The sequence below is a fragment of the Phoca vitulina genome, unplaced genomic scaffold (assembly GCF_004348235.1).
Source record: "Phoca vitulina isolate PV1807 unplaced genomic scaffold, GSC_HSeal_1.0 scaffold23, whole genome shotgun sequence".
NCBI classification, from domain to species: Eukaryota; Metazoa; Chordata; class Mammalia; order Carnivora; family Phocidae; genus Phoca; species Phoca vitulina.
This window is the reverse complement of record NW_022589726.1, coordinates 17401244-17424798: the sequence shown is the minus strand read 5'-3', so window position 1 is coordinate 17424798 and position 23555 is coordinate 17401244. Positions and strand designations below refer to the sequence as shown.

General features: G+C 53.4%; 1 protein-coding gene and 1 long non-coding RNA gene across 2 annotated transcripts; one reads left to right on the top strand and one right to left on the bottom strand.

Annotated features, from left to right (window-relative positions):
• Positions 1-2451: 2451 nt before the first annotated feature.
• Positions 2452-6034, bottom strand: LOC116642179. The gene is made up of 3 exons (XR_004301322.1): positions 5853-6034; positions 3858-4029; positions 2452-2745 (listed from the first exon to the last, which is right to left on the bottom strand). It is a non-coding gene; the product is annotated as an uncharacterized LOC116642179 (long non-coding RNA).
• A 7176-nt stretch (positions 6035-13210) lies between these two features.
• Positions 13211-15379, top strand: HOXC11 (homeobox C11). Its single transcript, XM_032420223.1, has 2 exons — positions 13211-13892; positions 15147-15379. The coding sequence occupies exons 1-2, from the start codon at positions 13211-13213 to the stop codon at positions 15377-15379; spliced, it is 915 nt and encodes a 304-aa protein (XP_032276114.1).
• The last annotated feature ends 8176 nt before the right edge of the window (positions 15380-23555 follow it).

The following is a 23555-nucleotide window of genomic DNA, read 5'->3' as shown; positions in this document are numbered from 1 at the left end:
AGAGACTACGATCTTCTTAGGACACATCTATACAGAAGAATTAACAGTGAAGGTATTTCTGGCTAAAAAAGAAGGGAGGGAATTTAAGGAGGTCAGGAATAACTGGCCTTTAATTTATTCCCTTGATTTATTCCCAGAGACACTGAGGATCTGAGAGAGGAGGTACCTTGTTGGGTGGTATCTACATAGGTCCCAAAACTCAATAATTGGGGAGACTGTCAGAGAAGAAAAGACACTATAACCTCCTCCTAATGGTTAAAAAACTTACCCTTGGGTCTCTAGGCCAAAGAGAATGTCATGGTTGGAGCCTCAACCCAAATACTCAGGGTTGAGTAAGGCTGAACTCTGCATCTGGGCAAGGATTGCATCTATTTTGCAACTATGTGTCTGGTTTAAACCCTCAAACTACAATTTACTCCATGGACTTTAAGACAAAGAATCCCGTGTCTCTAACTGGGTCTTGAGGAGCAAGAAATGGAGAGAATTATCTGGATACTTCAGGTAGAAAATATTTCTGCTGTTGTGTATTTGTAAGTTTATACCATCCCTGGCCCCGGTTATCCACCCAGCTCCACTCCACTCTGACCTGCATAGACACAGCTCCGGTATTTAAAGCTGCTATCGAGCGGGCGGGAGATGGGCCCGGCCGCCGGGGTCCTGTGGATGCTAATGCAGCCGGAAACCCGGCGCGCGATCGATGGCTCAGACCCAGAGCAGAGCAGGGACCGCCAGCCCCATCTACGAACAAAGCAACCCCCGGCACCTTGGGTTCCGGACAGGCCGGAGCCCCAGCCCATCCTCCCCGCCATTACCAGGATAATAGGAGCGGTTTTTAGGCCCCGGGGCCGCGCGGGAAACGCACCCCGGAGCCCCCAACCCTCTCTGCGCGGCGGGCACAGGGAGGCGCCGGAGGGTCCGGTGTAACTCAGCGCGCGGTGGGCTGCAGGCGCCGGGTCCCGCAGCCGCGCGTCTGCCGAGCCTTAGGCCAGCGCGGCCGCCTTCCGGCGTCTGCCTCCGTCGAGACAGAGCTGCGGGTTTTCCGTGGAGAAGCGTGCGGCCCGCGCCCCCCGCCCTGAACGCCCCGCACCGCTGCGGCCCGGCGCCGTGCTAGCGGTCGCCGCTCAAAGGGAGGCCCCGAGACAAAGGCGCGGCGGCCGCTGGTGGCCGACGCGGGCGCCTGGAGCGCTCCGTGGCCTGGCCCGGCGGAGAGGGCTCTGGGAGGTCGGTCCACGGCCCCGGCCGGCCCGGCCCCGGCCCCGGCCCCGGTCCGCTGCAGGGCCCCGGGGAGGGGAGACCGGGCGCGCCTCTCAGCCCCTGCTGCCCCGCGCAGCTCCCCGCCCAACAGCCGCCAGCAGCGCCGGTCGCCGCCCGAGGGCCGCCGGGCCCCAGCCAACGACGGGATGACCCCTGCTGGCCGGAGCAGAGGAGGCTGCCGAGCCCCGCCCCGCCCAGCCACTCGGCCCTGAGCACCCTGGGCCTGGGCGCGCCCCGCGAGTTTGTGGGAGACCTGGAAGAACAGCCCGAGTCTCAGGCGCTGCCACGCTGCGGGGACCAGGCCTCTCTGCTAAGTGCCCTCCCTCTGCTGGGCCCGTGGCGTCCCCACAGCGGCGTCCGCCCTCCCGCTGGGCGTCTCACCGCCGGCGGCAATGGCCCCTAAAGCCTGTGCCGCCTCCAGGAGCCCGGCACCCGAGGCGAGGAACTGGGCTCACAGGAGACCAGACACAGCCGGACCTTCAGCCAGTGTGGCCCAGCCGGCTGCCGGTGGGTGATCCCTCCTCTCTGAGCCAGAGCCACTTCCTGGAGACCCGGAGACAAGGCTTCACTTTGTCAGTTTCCACGTCCCAGAGTGGAGAGCTTCCTTCGAGGACAGGTCTGCGCGGATGGAACTCGCCGGCGGTTCTTGCTAGGAAAGTTCCCAGTGAAAGATGCATGGTCCGTATGCGGGGCATGGGAAGGATGTTTCAGAAAACACACACTTGGCGGTACAGCCAACATAAGGGATACATTGAAACAGTCTAAAATGCACAGATATCTATATTACATGTACATACTGGGCATGGAAAATATATTTCTCTAGAAAACATACATACAGAGGCACTTTTATTTGTATGGGAAAGCAACCTTCCGGGAAAAGGTTACACATAGCATTGGATAAACACCACTTGTAAAGATTCATTTACATAAACGGTACACTTGCATATATATCCTACACAGGGAATATACAGTCCTCATCGATTGAGCTACATAGATGTATCCATTCCATAGGGTGTATAAAATCATGCATGGAAAATGCATCCAGATATTAATGTGTCCACATAAAAAGTCCATGGAAAATACATCATATTATTATATATACACAAATTGAGTATCTACCCAATGTATGAAAAAATATGTTCTGTAAATTAGTTTGTTTACATGGTGTGTGCGTACCAAATACATTGCAGTACATTCTTTGAGCTCACATATTATTGTATTTATAATACACATCTATTTGGCTATCTTACAAACAGTAGCAGGAGGAAGCTCAGGCATTGGCAATAACAATCTCCACCAGCTGAGCCTCTTTTCTGTCTTTCTGTTTTTCTATTATTTCCATCTTTTAAAAACCCCTTCTATGTCTATATGGATTATTTATATAAGTGGTCTCCTATCTCAGTTTCCCTAGTACATCTCTTGCCAAAGTCAGGGTCTATATTTAGAATCCCAAGTCCTGTTTGCAGCAGGGTCTGACTGCATAATCACAGCCTGTATGGAATGAGCATTATATAATTAGGTTACCCCTGTGTCTCAGGACTTGTTCTTCTAGACCTAAGATAAATATATTAGAGACTTACTCTAGGCTGCCAGTTAAGAAAGGGGGGGGGGGAGAAGAGGGAAGTGCAGTGACCTGGCAAGTTGTGTAACAGGCAGGTTGGGGGAAAGGCAAGTTCTAGGTGTATGCTGGGCACTCAGGGTTCCTGAAAGCCAAAGTTTGTTTAAATTTTTTTAAATTTATTTTTAAAATCTCCAGTGGAGAAAGACGCATGAAATAAAGGCTGGACCTGGTCTCCTACGTCCCTCTCAAACCCCAGAGCAGCCCCACTCCCTCTCAGCTAACCAGGATGAGGATTCTAGCCCACCTAGCTCCTCAGCAGCGGTTAGCATCCTTAATGCTGGCCGGGTCTACACCGGCAGCAGGGGAAGTTTACCCTGGAACCCAAGTTTTTCTCAACAAAATCCACTAACACTTTTGGAGAGGCAATAATAGCCGAAAGCATTTTCTGACCCTGAGCGAACTCTGTTTTGGCCCCGGAAAAATGAGTCCCACTTGGGTCTTTCTTTAGTAGCTAAAAATCCGAGACTACCTGACACACGCCTATGGAAAAATTCTTTGAAAGACAATGCACTCACACCCCGCAGAGATATTGTTTATGGGTTCCGTGTAGACACTGCCATATTTTACTGTCCAAAGGAATCAATTAATTAGTGCCTCGCCAGTCCCCGCGCCGGCCGCTGCTTGGCTGAGCGTGAGCGGCTGAGATAGATGTGCGTGGCCAGCTCGCTGGTCTTGTTAACAAGCCTCGTCATAAAGATGGAGATGATAAGGAGAGCGCGGAAGCCCTGGCGGCCGCGAGGGGGGGCTCCGAGGGCCAGCCCACAGCGTGTGGGGCAGCGGGCGGCCGGCCGAGTCGGAGCCAGAGCCCTCGCCGGGGGCTGCTCCGGCTTCCGCTGCTCGCTCGCGGTATCCAGTCTTCTCCCCTTCTGGGGCGTTCACGCTGGGACTCGGATAATTCCCTCTCTTCTCCGCTCTTCTGAATTTTCCCTTTGCTTCATCAAGCCCCAAATTAAAAAAAAAATTTTAATAAAAATATGTAAACCTCTGTCTGTGAGTGCCTGTCTTGCTCTCTGCCACACTTGTTCCGAGACCGGCTGCCTCCTCCTTTCCCTGCATTACTCCGCGTGGTTTCATCTCTGTCTGGAGCTCTCTTCCCTCTCTAGCTTCATGGTTGCTTTTTCTACCAGGTTGGTACTGGCTCAGGCCCCAGTGAGCTTGTAAAAAAAATAATAATACAAATAACCCCTGGTTATCTTGCGGCAGAGTTAACACCCCCTGATAAGCCAGACCCCATGATAAAAAAACCCAACCTTGGATGTAATTGCTGGTTTGGGTTGCAACACTTAATTCTGTTTATTCTCACCAATGTGCATACTTAACGAAGAGATATTGATATTAAAGGGCAGGGGGGAATTAATTTTACTTTTATGGTCATCTATTAAGAGCATAAGATGGTCTGAGTCTCCTTTAAAGGGACCCAAAAAGGGGGGAGGGAGAGAGAAGGAAAGGGAGGGGGAAGGGAGAAATATGACTGAAGGCGAACAAAGATCTTTGCCTGAAGAAACAATGTAACACTAGACAGAACTATAAAGTCTGGGAATGTAACAACGCAGGACCCTCTCAACTTCCCCCATTTGGAATCCTGTCCCTTGCACTTCCTGCTGAAATCCCAATCCTGACTACACAGCAGTATTCAAGGAAGAATTCACGCAATTATCTGGATAATTGTAGGGAGAGAGAGAGAGAATGAGAGAGAGAGAGAAAGCATTTCCCTTTTATTGTCTGATCCTCTCTGGTGTCAGTGCAGAGGAGGGGGGGTGTTATATGGGATATGGAGGAAAAGGAGGTAGTAGGGTCTCCCCATGTCACCCTAAGACCTACAAGATGGCTACTCCTGAACCAAGAAGGTCCAAGGCAGGAACTCATAGATTCTTAAGAGATTTTGAAGGCTTCAGTGATCCAGTTTCATTTTCCAAAATATTTGTTTGGTTTTACTTTGTCTGTATAGACCTGCCTCATCTAGTATTGTAATTATCAAATAATAGATAATTATAGGGGTGTCGATAATATCATTTATTTTATAGCCGCACAAGATATGATTAGAGTTAATGTCAGAGGCTCTGTTGGAGCCTGGAAGGCAGCAAGAGGTAAGGTAGAGAGAGAGGCCAGATTGTCTTTCTCTTTCCTATTTTTATGTGTGTGTGGATCTCCAGAAATCCCCAATTCTCTAAATCCCCTCCCCAGATGTGTTAAGGGAAATCTCTACAATTTTAGGGGTTGGGAGCTCAGAGAAGGGCAAACAATTTGGTACTTAAATCTCCCCCTTAGTCTCAGGGCCAGTAGTCTCTGCTCTCCCATGTTCCCCCACAATGAAGGGCTTCACCCTCAGTTCAAAACTACTAAGGTCACAGAGACTTGGCAATTTAGGCCAGTGAGAGGAAGACAGGGTCTTACCAAAACCAAGTTCATTGTCATCCTCAAGTGGGCACTGGGTCCAGAGTGAAGCCCCCTTTGATCCCAATTTGGCCTTCTTTCCTGGACCTCTTCCCCAGAGACACCTGGATGGGAGCAGAAATCAGGTTAGGGCCCTGGAGGTTGGTTGGGATGGGGATGGGGAAAAAACTGAAAATCTGCTTTCTTGTTTCTGGGATTCAGAACACCAGAAACCAGAAGCCTGGGCGGGGGCAGGGAAGGGAGAGAGAGAGAGAGATTGTGGTAGAGAGCCAGGCAAGAGAGAGTCAAGGGAAACCATGAAACAGGAAGACAAGAATAAAAGGAATGAGTGACAGAAAAGGGGCAGGAGGAGAAACCACAGGGAATAAAGGAAGGAAGTAAAAAGGAAAAGCTAGAAAAGGAAATAAGAGAAGAAAAACGGAGGAATATTTAAAAAAGGAAAGAAAGATTTGAAAGCGGAGGAGAGGAAGGAGGGAGAACAGAGGCCAGGGTCTGCCGGCCGGCCGCTCTGCCAGGCTTCCTGCAGCAGTCTGGGTGGGCGGGGGGGCGCCATGACAAAGTGAAGGTCAAGTTAGCATCGTACCTTATAAGGAAGGCGTCGGTCCTCCATTTCAGCCTTTCTTTCTGCCTGGACATGGCCGTAGCATTCCTAGGCTTGTAAACACTGGACTCTTTGGGGCCTTAGAAAAAAGTAAAGACCCCCTTCCTTCCTTTATTGGGGGTGAGCTCCACCGGCTGGGGGAAGCAGCGGACAGAGAAGTCAACTAATGAAGACTCTGGGAAACTTTTCTCTCCTTTTCTCTCTCTCTCTCTGGCTCCACTCCCGCCAGCTGGGGCTCCCTCCCTCCCTCCCTTTCTCCCTCCCTCCCTCCCTCCCTCTCTCCCTCCCTCCCTCTCTCCCTCCTCTTCCCAGCCTAACGCCTCTTTTGCTCTCTGTATCTCTGGGTCTTCCAGTGTCTCTCGCTACTGTGTGTAACTCTGGGCTCCGTCTTTCCACACTCCCCTCCCCTACTGCAGACTTCTAAATCCGTTCCATTCCACCAGGAAAAGGAGCAGGACATAAGAATTGGAAAGAAAATTAGCCATCACAAAGAAAAGTTCATTTACAGCCTAAATGTCTATTAAGATTTCCTTCTGAAAATAAGGCGGTACACTCGGTAAGGAGGAGAAGTGAGGCAGCGCCAGGGGGGAGGGCTGATGAGGTAGGAGGCTTGGATTTATTTATTTTTCAGATCAAGAGGCGGAGAGAAAGGGGGAGAAGCAGGAAAGCGAGAGAGAAGCGTTTCAACCCGGCAACTAGCAAAGGAGGCTGCAGCGGGTGGGACTGGGAGCAAAGCGCGCGGGCCGAGGACCCGGACCTGCCGCCGCGATCCTCGAGCCCTGAGCGGGCTCAGCCTAGGCCCGGGGTGCGGAGAAAGGAGCATATCCGAAATCTGTTGGCCTGAGAAGTTGGGGAGAGGCAAGGACGGAGGGAGGCAGGGAGAGACAGAGGAAGACGGCGCCGCAGCGGGCCAGCCCGAGGGCAAGTGAGTTCCGGAGCTGCGGGGGCGGTGGCGACCCCGGCGGGCTGCGGGCTGGGGGCAGCGGGCGGCTCAGCCGAAAGCCAAGGCGCCAGAGAAAGGAACCTGAAGTGGAATCCTTGATCTTTTCCCTGCAGGGTGGCACTGGGGGAGAGAGGGAGGGAGGGAGAGAGAGAATATAGCGTAGGGGTGTCTGTGAAGGGCTCACCTCCTTTTTCCTGGCCCTGACAGCCTGTTTTCTCCTGCTCTGTGCCCACGGAGCCCTTTTTAGGCCTAATCGTTGCTTTTCTAATGGCGAGGGAAGGGAGAGATGCTCAGGGCAATTCTGGGGACTTCTGGTTCAATCTGATACTCCACAAAGCCCTAATTTTGTCACCTCCGCCCTTCTCAACTGGAAACCAGCCTCTAGGGTCAGTCCCCTCCCACTTTACCTACCAGGCTAAGGGCTACTAGGGACCCGAAGGAAGACCTGACACCTAGGTGGGAGCAGCCGGGAGCACTGGGGGTGGTCAGTGGAGCTCCCAGGCCTCAGGACCTAAGAGCCCTCCCACCCTGCATCCTGATAATGAAAAACAAAGGGGGAGGACTTGATTATTTCTGATGGTGTTAAAGGATCCAGGCTTAGAAAAACAGCATCTGACCCTGAGCTCTAAGGTGATAGGCGTCTCTCCCACAGACATTTAATCTGGGCAAATGTCCCACTGCCTGAGCTCCAGGGGCTGAGGAGGTGGCCAGGGTGAGGACATTTGCTGCCAGAAAGCCCCAGGGAGGGAACGGCAGGCCCCTTTGGTATTATCTAGAGTTGTGTGGAGAGTATTTTAAAAGGTCAGAATGAAGTGGGGAGGCCCTTTCTGATGTCCCCCTCAGCTCTGAGAAGGGGAGCCCCAGGAAGTGAGGGAGTTTATGAGCTGGGACATTTCCCCCTAATGTGGGAAAGACAGAGATAGCCAGACCTCATCCTGAAAAAATGTGTTTTGTGCCTGTGACAGAAAATTGGTAGCTGCTTGGGAGATTTCTGGACTTTTAGGGAGTAGAGCAGGGCCAGACTCTGGGGCAAGGCAGAGGCTGAGGTGTGATTTAGGGTAAGTGGAGGAATCTAAGGAGTAAGACTAGAAAGGTATCACCCAAATCCGTTTCCTCGGAGAAGACACACACACACACACACACACACACACACACACACACACAATGGGCTCCAATATTGAAAAACACCAGATGATCTCCTTCGAAGGGACATAAATAGGCCAAGCGGATGCAGGTTAATAAAACCTGCAAAAACCCAGACAGGAATACTTAAAATGCCCCAGAAACAAAGCACACTGTGACAAATTCTCACCCAACACACAAGTCCATGCACCAGAATGTTCCCAGGCACAGAGAGACCCTCCCCACCCTGCGCCTCCCCACTTGGACACTCAGGTGTACCTGCCCAGCTCCAGGAGCACACACAAATCTGTGCACTTTCCTAAACTTACACACAGAAACCCTTGGGGGCAAGGGGCAAGCGCTCGGCGGCGCACACACCCCCCACTGAGCCAGACCCGTGTCTCCTGAGCCTCAATAATGCACGATCCATACCCGGAGATAAAAGTCTAGACAATAGACGGCTGTTTATGACAACGGGGCTCTCCAAGTTTGGAGCCAGGCGATAAATCTCTGGTGAATCTTCCTGTAACTCAACTTCTGGCTGTAGTGACGAGAGAACCACGGAGACCACAGAGAGAAAAGCAGCAAAATGCGAGAGACTTTTAAATCTCGAGCAGAAGGCGACTTCCCCGCTGGGGCAGGAGAGGGCAGGCGGCCACACTTGCCCCACATGGCGCGTCCACACTGTGGAAGCTTTCGGATCAAGCTTCAGCACACAGGCGAGTCAGGTTTCCTGGCCCCCCAGAAATCGGGACGAAGTGTACAGGCAGATGGTGGGGCATGGAGGCTGGAACAGACCCACAAACCGTTCTTGCTGCAGGCAAAGGGTCTTTTTTTGTTGGTGGTGACCAGAATCTTCCTGCTATGTGTCACCTGAATTTTTTCATCCCAGTCCCCTTCTTCTCCCTAGTGTTCTCTCTCTTTCTCTCTCTCTCTCTCCACCCCCCCTTTTTCCTTTTTGGATTGATGGGCTGTTCCCTTTTGCATTTTCGACTCAGGCGTCTGATTACAAGTAAAGAGCCACTGAAGTTCATCTCATAAAAATGCCGCGAGCTCACTTTGATCTGCGCGGACTGGGTCCGAGCCTAAGTAGGCGCTAAAGCCAGGGAATGGCGGCTCGGGCCAACCGGCCTCCGCTTGGCGGCGGGGCGGCCAGAGATCCGGGTGGCCCAACAGGGCAATCCGGCCCAGAAAAGACATTTCTGTGCTGCTGCAACTGGGTTTGGACACCAAGGTCCAATAGTAGCGGCTCCAATTCAGACTGCTTTTAAGACATTTCCTTCATTTTAGAGCATTTGGTGAGGGGCCCAGTGAAACTGGCTCGTAAAATGGGACTTTTATGGGGAGAAATGGGGTCGCGTTGCTAGCCTCCTGGGACAATCCCTCAGCGGAGGAAGGTGGGTGGGGCTGTGGGGGTGGAGAAGCTGCCCTTCTCCCTCCCCTGTCACTTCCAGGAGCCGAGGAACCTCAGAGCAGCATCCACTGGCTTGGGTGACCTGACTTGGGCCCTTGGGCTTGGGGCGATGGCCAGGGCTGAGGAGAGGTGGGGGCCAAGGACCAGCAGTCCCAACCCCCTCTAGTTCTTTGGCTGAAAGTGAGATGTGTCCTGGGATGCAAGGTAAACCGCTGGCCTAAAAATCCCCAAGCACACTATAGAGGGATTATTAAACACCCCCGATTGCTCTAAGGGGAGAGAAAGACGTGCAAGAAGGTGCGAGCTGATTTCTAATGAGGGTTCATCCTTGTGGGCCAAGCCTCCGAGCGCTGAGGTTGTCCACGCGCCTAATGCTTATCTCTTACTGACTCCACATGGGACTGAACTTAGAGTCCAAGCCCACTGGAGCTCTAATGGTCCCTCTTTCTCCTCTCTGGCTTTCCCTCTCGGTGCCTGGTCTGTGGGATGGGCCCCTTTCCCCAGTTACCCCAATCTGCTCTCTAGAATTGGGAGGTGGACAAGCTGCAAGGCCAGCCAGCGCTGTGTGTGGGGTCTCGCATGCGGGGATTCAGAATTCAGAAGATACTACCCCCTTCTGAAGCCGCCTCTGGTGTCCGCGTGTGGAAGGGAACGTCACTAGATCTGTTTTGGTCCTGGCCAGAGTACCGCATCAGCTGCTTGGACCGAAACGCAGCTGCCTGGAAGCGGCCAGGCAGGCAGGCGGGCTGGAGGTGCCGACTGAGGCCACCAAGAACCGGTGAGCTAGGCAGGATGGCCCTGCCCTGGAGGATTTCAGGTGAAAGATGGGACTCCAGGATTGTGGAAGGGCCACAGGCACCCATGAGATGGGGGAGGGGAAGCCACCTCCCACCAGGGAGTGGGGCTTGCCACGGTTCTTAGGAACTGATTTGGGACCACAGTTGAGTCTCATGTTGGGGGGATGCACTGATGCCCTGGGGTGCAGCCTGGGGCAAGCGCCACAATCTATGCTTTGGAGTGGTCCTGGACTGAGGGTTGGGCAGGGAAGTGGCCAGCCCACACTGTGGGCATTTTTGCCCATCAATACCTTGCTGACCTCATTGTCCAGGGCCTTCTTTCCTTGACCCTGGCAGCAACCTCCAGTTGCTGGGATTTTTAAAAAGTTGTTGAAAAATTAAAAGTCGGACCAAAACTAGGAAAAAAAAATTGAACTTCATGCTTTACTTTTAGGGGGAAGAATATTAATTCTCAGAAGCCTCTGTTGGGAGACCTAGAGTTTCCTGGACATCAACTTCTTTGACATTCTTTCTTGCCTTCTTTTTTGTTTCAAGGAAATAAAGCCGCCCCTGGCTCCTTGCAGCCGCCTGGCTCACTTTTATGGTGGCCCTGGAATAAACTTTGGTGGTCAAATTCAAGTGCTCAGGCCCACAGCTGGCTCCTCACAGGAAGCATACCCCTCCCCACTGTCGGCCCCTGCAGTACAGAATTTGCCTTGGGGGCTTAGGCCCCACATCGCCCTGGAGACCAGGATGGAGAAGGAAGCAGGGCCCTGGGGGAACTGGGAAAAGCCGAAGCCGAGACTCTGAGCTCTTATCCCCACCTCTGCAAGGGATAAGGGTACCTCTCTCTTCCCTCTTGCTGGTTCCTATCACTGTTTGGAGAACATTTTGCCTCCAATAAACTTGAGTTTAATGAGGTCAGCACGAACCCCATAAAAGCCATAGTCCATAGTTCCCTATCATTATAATTAAAAACGCTAGCCCCAGGTCACCCTATAAAAAGAGGTAGAGGAAGGAGGAAAGCAACAGATTTTTCTTCTTGCAGCTCCTCACTGACGGAGAAGTCCCATACTTGAGCAAAGCCGCAATCTAGTTCCTCTTTGCCCTCATTTAAGATCTGGCCAGGACTAAAGAAGGGCTCAGGAAGTATGGCCCACCAAATAATGGGTAGAGGGGTATCCTTGGGTATTCCAGAGCCACCCCAAGAATGAGACCCGTGGCCATCGTGGCTCCACTCCAGGTGATGCTCTAAAGGCTGAGCAAATTTGGGAAGGCAGGAGGATTGAGAAGGAATGGATTTGGGGAGTTATATCTGGGGACATGAAAAAATTTTTTGTGTCTTCTCCATCTGGTTTTGGGGCCTCAGTACGTGTCACCAAGCTCAGCAAGGAAAATCAAATCCAAATAGTATTTGTAAAGTAGAAATCAATTTTAACCAAGAGTTAGGGGTTAAAAGAGGGTTTGGGCTATTTCTGGCTTTCCCTGAGTCCTTGCAGGGCTTCAGTCCTCCCCTCCTGCCTGAACAAATCATGCCCTGGTAGCTCCTCTTTGGATCCAAGGTTGCTTTCTGCTTATGGCGATTGCTCTGGCCGCTTGGATCCAGTCCAGAACCTTTCAATAAAGTGATTCTCAGCTGCCTAGATGTGTCCCATGGTGCCCAGAGGGATGAGAGGCGAAGGAGGGCAGAACCACTGAGTCCACCTCTTGGGCCACAGATGTCTAGGAGGCTGGTGGACATGGAAGAGGGCAGGGAAGGGCTGAGAAATGGGAAAGAGGCACCAAGGCCTGCCTACAGCCCCCTGGGAGCAGGGCTGGGGGCCTCCATTAGGGAGTGGTCCTTGGCCCTGCCCTGCCCACCCAGGTTCCTCAGCTCCCTTCCACTCCCCTGCTAGTCTGTCCAGCAGACCCACACCTCGCCCCACTGCCCACCTCCCAGCCCCCAAATCATTCAAGGATAGGAGCCCCAAACCCAGCCCCCCATATCCTTCCTGGACCCTGACTCCAGGCTTCTTTTCGGCCCCCAAGCTGAGGCTGAGCCCCCAACCCAAAGGACCCCAGACAGAGAAAATACATGGCTCTCATTCCGATCTTTATCTTTGGGGTTTGAGATTTCAAAATCCACAGTGGATGTAGCTTTCTGCACATTGATTGACAATAAAGGCAGGCATGAAATATTCACCCAGGGCCACTCTCTCATACTAAATATTTAACACAACATTAGAGAAGGTTTTTCCCAGACTTGGCCAGGCACCGGCTGGGCGGCTGGCTCACTGCTTACCACTCGTTTATGACTAATCTGAGTCCCTAGCCGCGGGCAGCACAGCAGAGCCAGACGAAGTTGGGACCCTGGCTCGGTGCTGGGCTGCCTCACCTTTGGAAAACTTCCCATACTCTTCTGAGGAGTCTCTCCAAAGGGGAAGGGGAGTCCTGACACACAGCCCTGGCCAAGAAAAGAATGGACTTCTTCAAACTCTTGTAAAGAGGCGCTGGCCCTCTGCGGGTTGGCGGGGTAAGAGTCCTTGAGAGTTGGGAAGGATTCACATCTCCCGCGGAACCAGGCGGTGGGGAAAGAGGTCTTCATCCCCACCTCAGTCTTGGGCTCATCATCCCGAGGAGGCAAGACCCCCCAGAGGTGGGAGCCCTCCTCCTTCCCTCAATCCTGGGGTGGGGGGAGAAGCAGCTAGAAAAAAATACAATTACCCCCTCCCCGCCACCACCACCCCCCCACCGCCCATCCCACCGCCCACCCCACCCCAACCCTCTCTCTCCTCCTTTGCTCGCTCTGTGGAATGGAGAGGAGGGGAGTGACGAGAGAAAAACGAATACAAATCTGCAATTGATTTTCATAATGTTTCTGCGGTGTTTGCAAACCAATCGCCTGAACGTCCCCATCTTACCTAAGAGAGAACCCCTCCTACGTCTGCGAAGTGCTCCGAACTGATATATGACAATATCTACTTTGGATCACGTGCTCAGGGAGAGAGACTAAGACGGATAACGCGTCATCTCGCCTTCCCAAATTTTCCCCCCTCGCTAGATCGGGTCCAAAACCTCCATCTGGAGCCGGCAGGAGAAGAGAACGATGTTTAACTCGGTCAACCTGGGCAACTTCTGCTCGCCGTCGCGCAAGGAGAGGGGCGCTGATTTCGGCGAGCGAGGGAGCTGCGCCTCCAACCTCTATCTGCCCAGTTGCACTTACTACGTGCCCGAGTTCTCCACGGTCTCCTCCTTCCTGCCCCAGGCCCCCTCTCGTCAGATCTCCTATCCCTACTCAGCCCAAGTGCCCCCGGTCCGGGAGGTCTCCTACGGCCTGGAGCCATCCGGCAAGTGGCACCACCGGAACAGCTACTCCTCCTGCTATGCGGCGGCCGACGAGCTTATGCACCGGGAGTGCCTGCCTCCTTCCACGGTCACCGAGATCCTCATGAAAAACGAAGGCTCCTACGGCGGCCACCACCACCCCAGCGCCCCGCACGCAGCCCCCGCCGGCTTCTACTCCTCAGTCAACAAGAACAGCGTTCTGCCTCAAGCCTTCGACCGTTTCTTCGACAACGCCTACTGCGGGGGCGGCGACGCGCCCGCCGAGCCCCCCTGCCCAGGCAAGGGCGAGGCCAAGGGGGAGCCTGAGGCGACCCCGGCCTCGGCACTGGCGTCCCGGGCTGAGGCGGGGGCCGAGGCCGAGGCCGAGGAGGAAAACACGAATCCCAGCTCGTCCGGTTCAGCCCACTCGGCGGCCAAGGAGCCGGCCAAGGGAGCCGCCCCCAGTAGGTAGCAGCGGCCGGGACGCAGGCGGGCAGCGAGGGAGGGAGCGCGAGAGGGAGGGCGAGAGCAGGGGGGAGGCGAGGGGAGCGGGGACGGCCTCGTGTTTTGGGTCAGTCCGATTTTATGTGGAGTTTTATAAGCATTCAAAGGATTTTATTATAACCTACAAAGCCCTCTCTCCCAACGACTCGACTTTTTACGATGGAGAAGGGGTGGGGAGGGAGGGAAAAGGGCTCTTTGGAAAAGCCGGGTGAACCCCCCTCCCCGTTATCTCCCTCGGTCTGTGAAATTTTTAAAAGCGCCACCATCGCGAGCGATATTAACTTTGATCGTGAACTTAGAAGAGCATTTAAGGAAGGATGGGGAGCCGGGCTGCCGGGGGGTGGGACGGAGGGGAGGGGTGGAGGGGGAGAAAGGGGAGGGCGATGGAAAGACAGGGAGAAACTCAGAGAGGGGGAGTGGTAGGGGAGAGGCAATGGAGCAGAACCTGAGACCGGAGAGGCAAGCCAGGACTGCTCTGCTTCTTTTAAAAACTATTTTTGAAATGTTCAAACTATGTGTTCACGGGTCCTTGAGCAGAACCCCAGCAAGCCGGAAGTCATGGCGACAGGGGGTGGGGAGAGGCGGCTCAGGGCTCCGCGCGGCTCCAGGCCCGGGTCTCAGTGTTTCCCTGCGGTCCGCGGCCTCAGCGCCGGCCTAGCCCGGTAGCGTGGAAGGCGCGGCCCTCCGGGCGTCCCGGGGCGCCAGGGCCCCCGGAAGCGGCTCTCGGGTGTCTTTGGTGCCTGCTCGCTCGCTTCCTCCCCGTCTCCACACTGCTCTCGCCAGCTCTCACTTCTTCGCGCCCGTTCTCCGCGGTCCCCCCAGATTTCTGCGGGAGGGGTGGGTGGGTGCTCGGAGCCACTTGGAGGGCAGCGCAGGAAGGGGCCGAGGACAGCGGTTGAGCCGGCGGGTCCCCCGGACGCACTTGGCCCGGCTGGTTTCCTTCTTCCCCGGACTCCACCAGCCGGGGCTCTCGCCCGAGGGGAGGGGCGGTGACCCCGCGGTGGCCGGGGATCGGTCGAGCCGGACCTGGCGGGGGGTCCCGGGCTTGCCCCAGCACTGCGGCCCGAGCGGGGAAGGCAGGCCGGCCTGGCGGGAGGGCTGCCTGGCGGTGGGGCTGGGAGAAGGGCCGCTGAGCGCTCAGCGGGCTGGGGTCGCCCGGGTCTCACGTGTCTCTCTCCCCTCTCCTCGCACTTGTCCCCTCCCCTCCCCTCCAGACGCCCCCCGCACCCGCAAGAAGCGCTGCCCTTATTCGAAATTCCAGATCCGGGAACTGGAGCGAGAGTTTTTCTTCAACGTGTATATCAACAAAGAGAAGCGGCTGCAGCTGTCCCGCATGCTGAACCTGACGGACCGACAAGTGAAAATTTGGTTTCAGAACAGGAGGATGAAAGAAAAAAAACTAAGCAGAGACCGGCTGCAGTATTTCTCGGGAAATCCTCTGCTGTAACCGCAGACCGGGCCCTTTACGGGGAAGGGGGAGAGGGGGGAAATTATTTTATTTTATTTTTATTTTTTATTTTCTAACTCGCCTTCTTTCCGCGGGTGGAAAACTGGACTGTGGCCAGGGCTGGCTCCCACTGCCGTCGCCCGCACTTCTTTCTGGAACCTCCTTCACCTTCCTTCTGACTCGCTGTGGGACAGGGACCGGGCCTGGAAAGAAGGTGAAGGGAAGTGTCTAACCCACGGCGAGTGGACATCGTTGGCGCCGAGGCCAAGACTCTATTTAAAAGAAAACACACCTCGCGACAATGTCTTGCTGCTCGGATTGGGTGGGGGAGGGGCGACAGTAGTAGGCGCCTGAGCGAACAAATCCTTGAACTAAAAGCCTTCCCTTGCCCAAGTGATAAGATCTGCTAAGACACCGTGTCTGCGAGGGGAGACTTCTTGGGCTCCCCACCCCTACCCCACCTCGCCCCACTGCTAGGGGGCAGCTAAATGTGATCCTGCCTTGCTGTGAAATTTCTGTACCTTCGACCTGGTGTTAGGTGTGCAAAGTCTGTGTCCTACCTCCGTCTGCGCCCAGGCCCCGCCTGAGCCTAGTTGTTCTCCCCGTGAACGTGTAGAGCCCTCCTTTGAAATTTCTTAACTGGTGCATTGAGGTTTCCTAACCTATTTCCAAGCCGTGCCCCACTCCATGGATTTATAGCTATAGTCTATGCAGTTGTTACCTCCTCTTTTTTTTTTTTTTTTTTAAGGCAGAAAAAAAAGATTAGGTTGGAGGAGGCAGGAGGGAGGTGGGATTGGGGGCCTCCCCCATGCTGGGGCCTGAATTTTTGTAAATAAATTTCACAAGCATTTCTTTCTACCCAGAGGGGATTGGGGTGGGGGGGAGGACTCGCCTGGAATGAGATTCAAATCACCCATCTCTCTCCATGAGCGTGAGTGTGCGTGTACGTGTGCAGTCCCCACCCTGCTCCCGTCCCAGAGGGATTGCTGTGAATTTTTTTTTTTGGTGGCAAATAAAGATATTTCATTCTGTTCAATATTATGATTTTATTTGACCCTTTTATTAGCCCCTCTCCTCTTAAAATCCTCAATGCTCCCAAGGCGGAGGAGGAGAATGGTGGGTAGAGCCCAGCTGGGGAGGACAGGCGTGTGAAGGTGAGGTAGGCCCGAGCTGGTGGGCCTGCACTCTCTCCTCGCTGGCAGGGGCAAGAGCGTGGCGGTAGCGTCGTCCTGCTCTCAAGCTGAGGACATTCCACGGCTACTCTGAACGCTCTCTTCTCTCACGTGCAGCTCGAGCTGCGTCCAAACGCCCAGCAACGCTTTCCGTTTAAGTACACGTTTGTTGTGGAGTTAATTGTAACCATCATCGAATTTAAATTTATAGGAATTTTCTTGGCTCCACCACCCTCCCGCCAGATGTCTCCGTCTGTCGCAGTTAAATGTGCAGGGTTGAGGGTAGGGCTTTCTTTTTTTTTTCTCTCTCTCTATGAGAAGACTGTATTGGAATTTTTATATACAGTTTTGAAGGAGGGAGGGGAGAGGAGGGGAAAACAGCCCCCTCCCTTTCCTCACCGAGGCTGGCCCCTGAGGGTGGGAAGGTGGGGCTGGGCCCCTTCCCCTCAAGCACAAATGGCCAGGTTCCTCCAGACACAACAAGACGCTAGACTGGGGCCACCCTGATGTTTGTACATTGGGTCTCCCAGAGTAGAAAGCCCCAGAGATTTGTTTTGTAAGGGGTTGGCATGCGGTGGGGCACTGGGTAACTGGGTGACCCTTGGGGACATTCGCCATACCCATCTATATTTGCTGCATGAGTTTTTGGTTTTTTTTTTCTGTAAAAAGATAACCATAGTCCTTTCAAGTGCTTTCAGCGAGGGCCCTCTGGCAGTCTCTGTTCCAAATTCGTTATTTAGGGGCAAAGATTTGGAACCGGTTTCTCTCATCTTTTCCCTCTCTTTGGAACTGTTCTTATATAATTCAAAGAAAATGTTTTTGTCAATACGATTCTGTGGAATGACAGACAAAAGCACCCCGATAATGGGCAATCACATCCAGGCTCCGGCGTTGTTTTTGATGACAGGGATCCATGCAGCTCAGCTATCTGAATCTGTAATTCGTAAATGTGAGTCTTGAGACAAAATCTGAAAGCTAAGGTGTATATAGAGCCCCACAATTCCCTTATGTGCTCCCACACAAGTATTTTAAGTTGGTGTGCCTCTGTGCACACGGGAAGGAATCTTATATGTATGTTTTCGGCCTGTGCTATGGAGTAAACCTGACCCCATGCACATCTAGGGCTTGTGGCCTCTGTGGTGTGTAAGCACCGGCAGTGTTCATGAGTGTCAGCAAGAACGCAGCTGAGGGCGCTGTGTGTGTGTGTGTATGCGCGTGTGTGTGTGCACGCGCAAGACCTCTCTCGGTATGATATTTATCCCCTAGTCATATCAAGGAATATTGGCATGCTGGCCATGTTTCCTATAAAATAAGATGGGGATAACTCTATTAAGCAAACCTGTTTTTAGAGCAAAATGTTAATCTCCAAATGGATTAGGATTTTGGAGAAAAATATCTAAAACCCACAGCTATCACTTGCCCTGCAATATGCAGCCCAGAAAAGATCCCTGGCCCCAGAAGGGATTTCGGAAGGCCGGGGGTCATAGTGAAAGAAAAACAAAGGCTTCTATGACCCAGGCCCAGGAACCTGCCCGTCGTCGGCAACCCTCTAAAAAGAGAAAAAAGGGGTCTCTGTCCCCCCAAACAAACCCATCTTCTGGCCCCTGGGATGTCCAACCCCCCTTGCACTCTGGGCTCAGCCTCTCTGGGTAATCCCTTCCAGCCAAGGCGCTGCCCTGGAACAAAAGAGCTTCGTCTAGACGCCGCCATAAAGCACCCCCCATGCCTCTAAACCCAGTTTCATTTCGCCCTTAATGACCCAGTCTGGCCTGTGTTAGAAAATGCTTCCGCTCTAAACAGTAAACAAACCCACAGTGGATAGTCTTGGCTCCCCCAACACACCCCAGACCCCCACGCCATTACCCTCTTGCCCCGCATTTTCCCCCTCTTCTCCTCCAGCTTTTCTCAGCTCCCAGTTCCCCAACCCCCTCCCCCCCCAGTAAATAAACCCGAGGCCGAGTTCAAAGTTTCTCGGAGCTAAGGAGGAATGTTGGTTGTAAAAATCCAAGTTTATAGCGCACGTGGGAGTTTACAAGGGTATTAAGTGGTGTGGGCTGAGAGAGAGCACTCTGGGCCCCTCCCCCTCTCACTATGGGCTTTAGGGGTACAGAGAGAACCTTGGGGACTTGAAAAGAGAAATGGCTTGGGGCCAGCCTTGTGTTTGGGGTTTCTTTGTCCCTTAGACCCCTGGGTTGCTGAGGAATGGGGATACAAGGGCCCCTTAGAAGTAAGCGCACACAGGCGCTTCTGAGAGCAAGCCCACAGGTTTTAGATGTCCCAGATGGAGAGGGTGGGCAGCTCTGCTTTGGGAAAGCAAGAAAGTTACAGACCAGGTGTCTGAAAGGTGCACAGACATGGGGATACCTAGAGCCTGTTCTCAACCAGAGGGAGAAAAACTACCTGGGGCTAATTTCTCGAGTGGGCTGAAGGCAGAGGGGGATTTTCTCACCCGAGCAAAGAAGAACTTTGAACTTCAAGAAGTCAAGGGCGCCACCTCTTCCCTTTCCCCGCCCCCTCTCAGGAATCTGTAGGGCAATTCGTTTCTGGGCCAATATTCCCTCAAGGGGGAAGTCCCTGGGGTTTCCTGGTGCCCCAGGGCTGGATAATACTGTTTGCTGAACCCTTCCTGCTCAGAGCCCGCCAGAACCCTGTGCACGCGACTACACTCTTTATTATTCATATAAACCTTTGGAAAAGGCAATGCCCGGGAAGTTTTTATAACTTTGTTTGGCATAAAAGTTTTACAAGATTCCTCCTCCTTTTTTAAAAAACTTTAAGTTTTGGTCTTGCCATGGAATGAAAGCTCAGGATCTTTAGGAGGTTGTGGGGAGAGAGGTTCTGGGGCCCTGGTGGGGGAGGTGGTGGCATCTGAAGCTGCCTCTCTCTGCCTAAGGCAAAACAGGCTGAAGGCTGTTGTCACTCTTTTCCTGAGGCCCACCTTGGAGCGAGCTTTGGGGTCTACCAGCTCACAGAGGCCACAGGCCTGCAAGAGAGTCCTGGCCACTCTGTTCTTGAGACATACCCTTGCAGACCCCCAAAGTTGGGCAATGTCAGCAGGACCAGACCTTCCCCATCACTCCCTCTTGTTCTCCTGCAGGCATCATTCTCTCTCTCTCTCTCTCTCTCTTTCTCCACACACACACACACACACACACCAAACACTCCCTCAACCCACCACACAAAGTCGAGACCCATAACCTTGACTCAGACCGCCAATTTGAGAGAGTCTACACACACCGCCTTGCATCCCTATTTCTTGCAAAGTCCACAGTGGGTTTGAAGAAAGACAGAATTCAAAACGCCAAGAAATTCCTGCCCAGAGGTTCAGAGGACTGCAAGACTGCAGTCTGGAAGCACAGAGAACAAAGGTGCCCATGTGGGGACATGGCTTTGCGTTGCTAAGCCCACGGGTGACCCCCTTAGATCTTGACGCTCATCTGGGACTGACAGAGCCCCCACTCCTTCATTCCCCCTGACTCCAGCCTTGGGGATGCCACTTCGGCTCAAATTGAGCCTATTTTAATGTTCAGCTCTGGAGGTCAGGACAAAGATGGAGCAACTTCTCCAAAGACAGGCCTGGGGGACAAGCCTCCTTGGAGGTAATGGGACCGAAGGTACCTGAGCCCTGGGACCGCGTGCCTCAGGGAGCCATCGGGGCCGGTAGGAATGTGCCCCCGCGCCAGGTTTTCCTTCCCTCTGATGGCAACTGCTGAGGCCTGGCCGCCAGCCACTGCAGGCCTACACTTCGCCTTGTGAGGAGCCGAGTTATTAAGGCTGAAGGCCGGAGAAGGTCAACTCCAAGCCTGAACAGTGAGGCTGCGGAGAGATGCACCCGAGCCTGGGGCTTTCTCCTCCCTGAGCTCTGCACAACAGAGAAAAACAAGAAAGGCTAGGGGGCACCGAAAGTCAAGGGGGAAGGAAAGCAGTGAGGAGGAAAGAAAAGAGCCAAGAATAAATTGTGTCCTAAAGAAAAAAGGAAGAAGGAAATGAAGAAAACCATGAATTAAAAAAGAGAAAAGATCGGGGAAAAAATGAAGGGAAAAATGAACTGCAGGAAAAGAGAGAAGGAAAGAGAAAGAGAAAGAAGCAAATAAAGAGAAAGAAGGATGAAGAAAGGAAGGAAGGAAGAGAGAGAGAAAAAAGAAAGAGAGAAAGAGGGAAAAAAGATGCAAAACGGATCTTCGAAAAGGCATTTAGCCGGTAAGGGAGGAGCGGGGGTTTTCTCCGAAGCCAGCCAGCCCAACCACAGCCCTGACTCCCCACTGGAAACCCAATCTACTGCGGCAACTTGGGAGCAAATCACTAAAGTGGGGGGCCAGGCTTCCCCCCACCAAGACATCCTCCCATCTGTTTCCTTCTCTCAGAGCTTCTTTCCGAAGTGTTTGCTGTCTGGTTTCAATTCAGGAGGCAAAGTTAAATAACTGGCCGCCCTTCGGCGGGGCAAGAATGGAGTTGGGCTGGCGCAGGTTTATCAGACTTCAGGATGCGGGGATCGTGGGGAGCACGTCTCTTAGGTAAAGGTGAATATTTGTGGCTGTGTGCGCACAATGAAGCGCAAGTTAGACAAGTACGGAAACGGTAAATTCCGTAGCATCTAGGGGCAAATGTGTACAGCATCCAGATGTGAGAGGGACTCTGATGGCGGGGCTTCCAGGGAGACTGCGAGATCCGGAGTAGACCAGAGGCCCTCCAAGGGTCCTGGGTCTCCCATGTCTCTCTTGTACCTGTTTGAAAATCTCTCTCTTGGGCTTCTGAGCATTCTGCAGTTTGCCTGGTATTTCCCTGTCCCAATTCAGTCCGGGCAGAGCCCGGTGTTAGTGAAGGAGAAAAGCAAAATTTTCCTTCAAGTTTTGGGTTGAGAATAATTTTTCTGGGCCTCCAAAACAAGAGGAAAAACGCCTGCAACTTTCCCCGCTGGTGTGATTTTATTTTCCATTTCACTTGAAGAGATAGATTTCAATACACCAACTTTACTATTATTTTATTTTATTATTTTACCCCAAAGGGAGAGATGCTCTTCCTTTTTTTCACTCCACCTTTGGAATTTTCCAGATGATTTCTTTAACCTGTTGGGGAAACTCTCACTTTCCTTGGAAAACTCGGGGTGTTTCTGGGGGCACGTTGAGGGCTGGCGCCAGGGAAACAGCCGTGGTTCCTTTCTGTTCGTTGAGCACTATATTTTCCTTCTTCTGTTTTCACATGGGGACCCCTAGTGCCCCAGCCCTCGGCCTGCCCTCTGGAACCACCGATCTCCTGGAATATGCAAGAAGCGAGCAAGGGGGCACCCACCTCCGCTCTCTGGCTCACAGTTCTACAGGCAGCAGGAGGCCCAGTCCCCCGTCTCTGCTGTCCTTCCAGGTTCGGGGTACCAGGAAGAGTGCCAGGACACTTGGGGTGGGTGGGATTGGTCAAGATGTAGGTGCAGGCTGAGCCCTGTTCTGGCCTGCCGCCCCTGGATTTTCACAGCCCCAAGTTGAGGCAAGAAGGGAACCCCCGGAGCCAGGCATAAGCACAGGTCTCTCAGCACTCCCAGAAAGTTGGGAAAATGGTTTAACAGGCTGAGTGTAGCCATACAGACTTCTCTTGACCCCAACCCAGTTCCTCAGGGGCGCAGGCCTGAGCGTCTTGGCTCTGTGGGGTAGGACCGGTGGGTGCCTGGCAGCGGCAGCAGGCGGAATGGCCGTGGCAGCCCGAGTGCCTTTGAACGCCAGGCCGGGACAATAGGATGGAAACGGCCTTTGCTCGTGGCCTCGGGAAAGACCGAGCCCAAGGGGGCAGGGCTGGGACCCACATCCAACTGTACTTTCCTGGACCCGCTCAAATGCTCCCCTCGCCCCCTCCTCACCCTCACGTCTTCCTCTCTTTCGCCTCCACTGCGGCGGAATCCCAAAGTCTGCAAAAACCCAAGTTATTCAAGTCTGCGTCCGCTCTCCGCTCAGGGTCTTGTTTAACAGCTCTGGGTTTGCGTTTATCCTGCGTAATTAGAAGCAAACATTTGTCCCACCGGGGGTCCCACTTAGGCTGATGAATTTGATTTCTTTTTTCATTAATGGGCCGTGTTTATCATACTTCTAATTATTTCAACTTTAAACACTATTCGTTCTTGTGAGGAGGTGAGAGCCCAGGCGGGAGGCTCCTTCTCCCGGGGGGATTATTTCCATTAATAATGGCAAGAATTCTGAAGCTGCTCCAACCCCTCCCAGAACTGAGGTAAAGGAGTGAGTTTGGGATGGGGGTCGGGCTGGTAAGGAGAGACAAGTCCTGAGGCGGAGGGACTCTGCTCCTCTCCTGTTGGTTCCCCAGCTTAAGTCTTGGGGCTTGCTGTTTTTTGAGAGGTAATCTGGAGTTTGTCTTTTTCACCCTCCGCCACAGCCCTCGCCCCCTCCCAGGCTAGGCTCAGATCCTTCCCCTGTGAGGAGACTCTTGGTAATCTTCCACCCCCCCAGCCAGATCCCAGCCTGGCCCGGCAGAGGCTCCAGGAGCCCTGTCCCGGCCCCCAGCTGCTAACACCGAGAGAAAAGTCAGGAAAAGCTAGGGTTGACCAAGCGGTACCTGGGTGTGGAAGGGAGGGCCCAGCAGACCCCCAAACAGGGGGCAAGGGCAGGGGACTGGGATGCCAAACTCCACGGACAGGAACACCAGGCGGGAAAATAAAGGAGATGTGAAAGAGGGGGGAGGGAACCCCCCAAAGCCATATAATTCTCAATTGCTTTGGTCTTTAATTTCATCGCCCCATAAATGAGGAAATATCAGTTCCCATACTAAATTTTTATCCCCGGCTGATAAATATGACGGGGAATTTTCGTTGGGTCCTCGTAAAAGCGAACAGTTTCGATCAAACTGGTGGGGAAAGACTTATGCAGATAATACAAACAGAGTGGCCATAAAGTCTCTGCCGTTTCCCGCGGGGTGGGAGGTGGGACAAATGGCTCCCTGGATTGACGGCTGCCCGGGCTGTCCCAAGTCTTGTCTGGGGCCTAAAGAGCCTAACCTTGCCCCGGCCA

Excerpts from the sequence above, each read along its gene's own strand:
- HOXC11 (XM_032420223.1), top strand. The coding sequence starts at position 13,211 with ATGTTTAACTCGGTCAACCTGGGCAACTTCTGCTCGCCGTCGCGCAAG. Across the intron at positions 13,893-15,146 it reads GGCCAAGGGAGCCGCCCCCA|ACGCCCCCCGCACCCGCAAG; the intron begins GTAGGTAGCAGC and ends CCTCCCCTCCAG.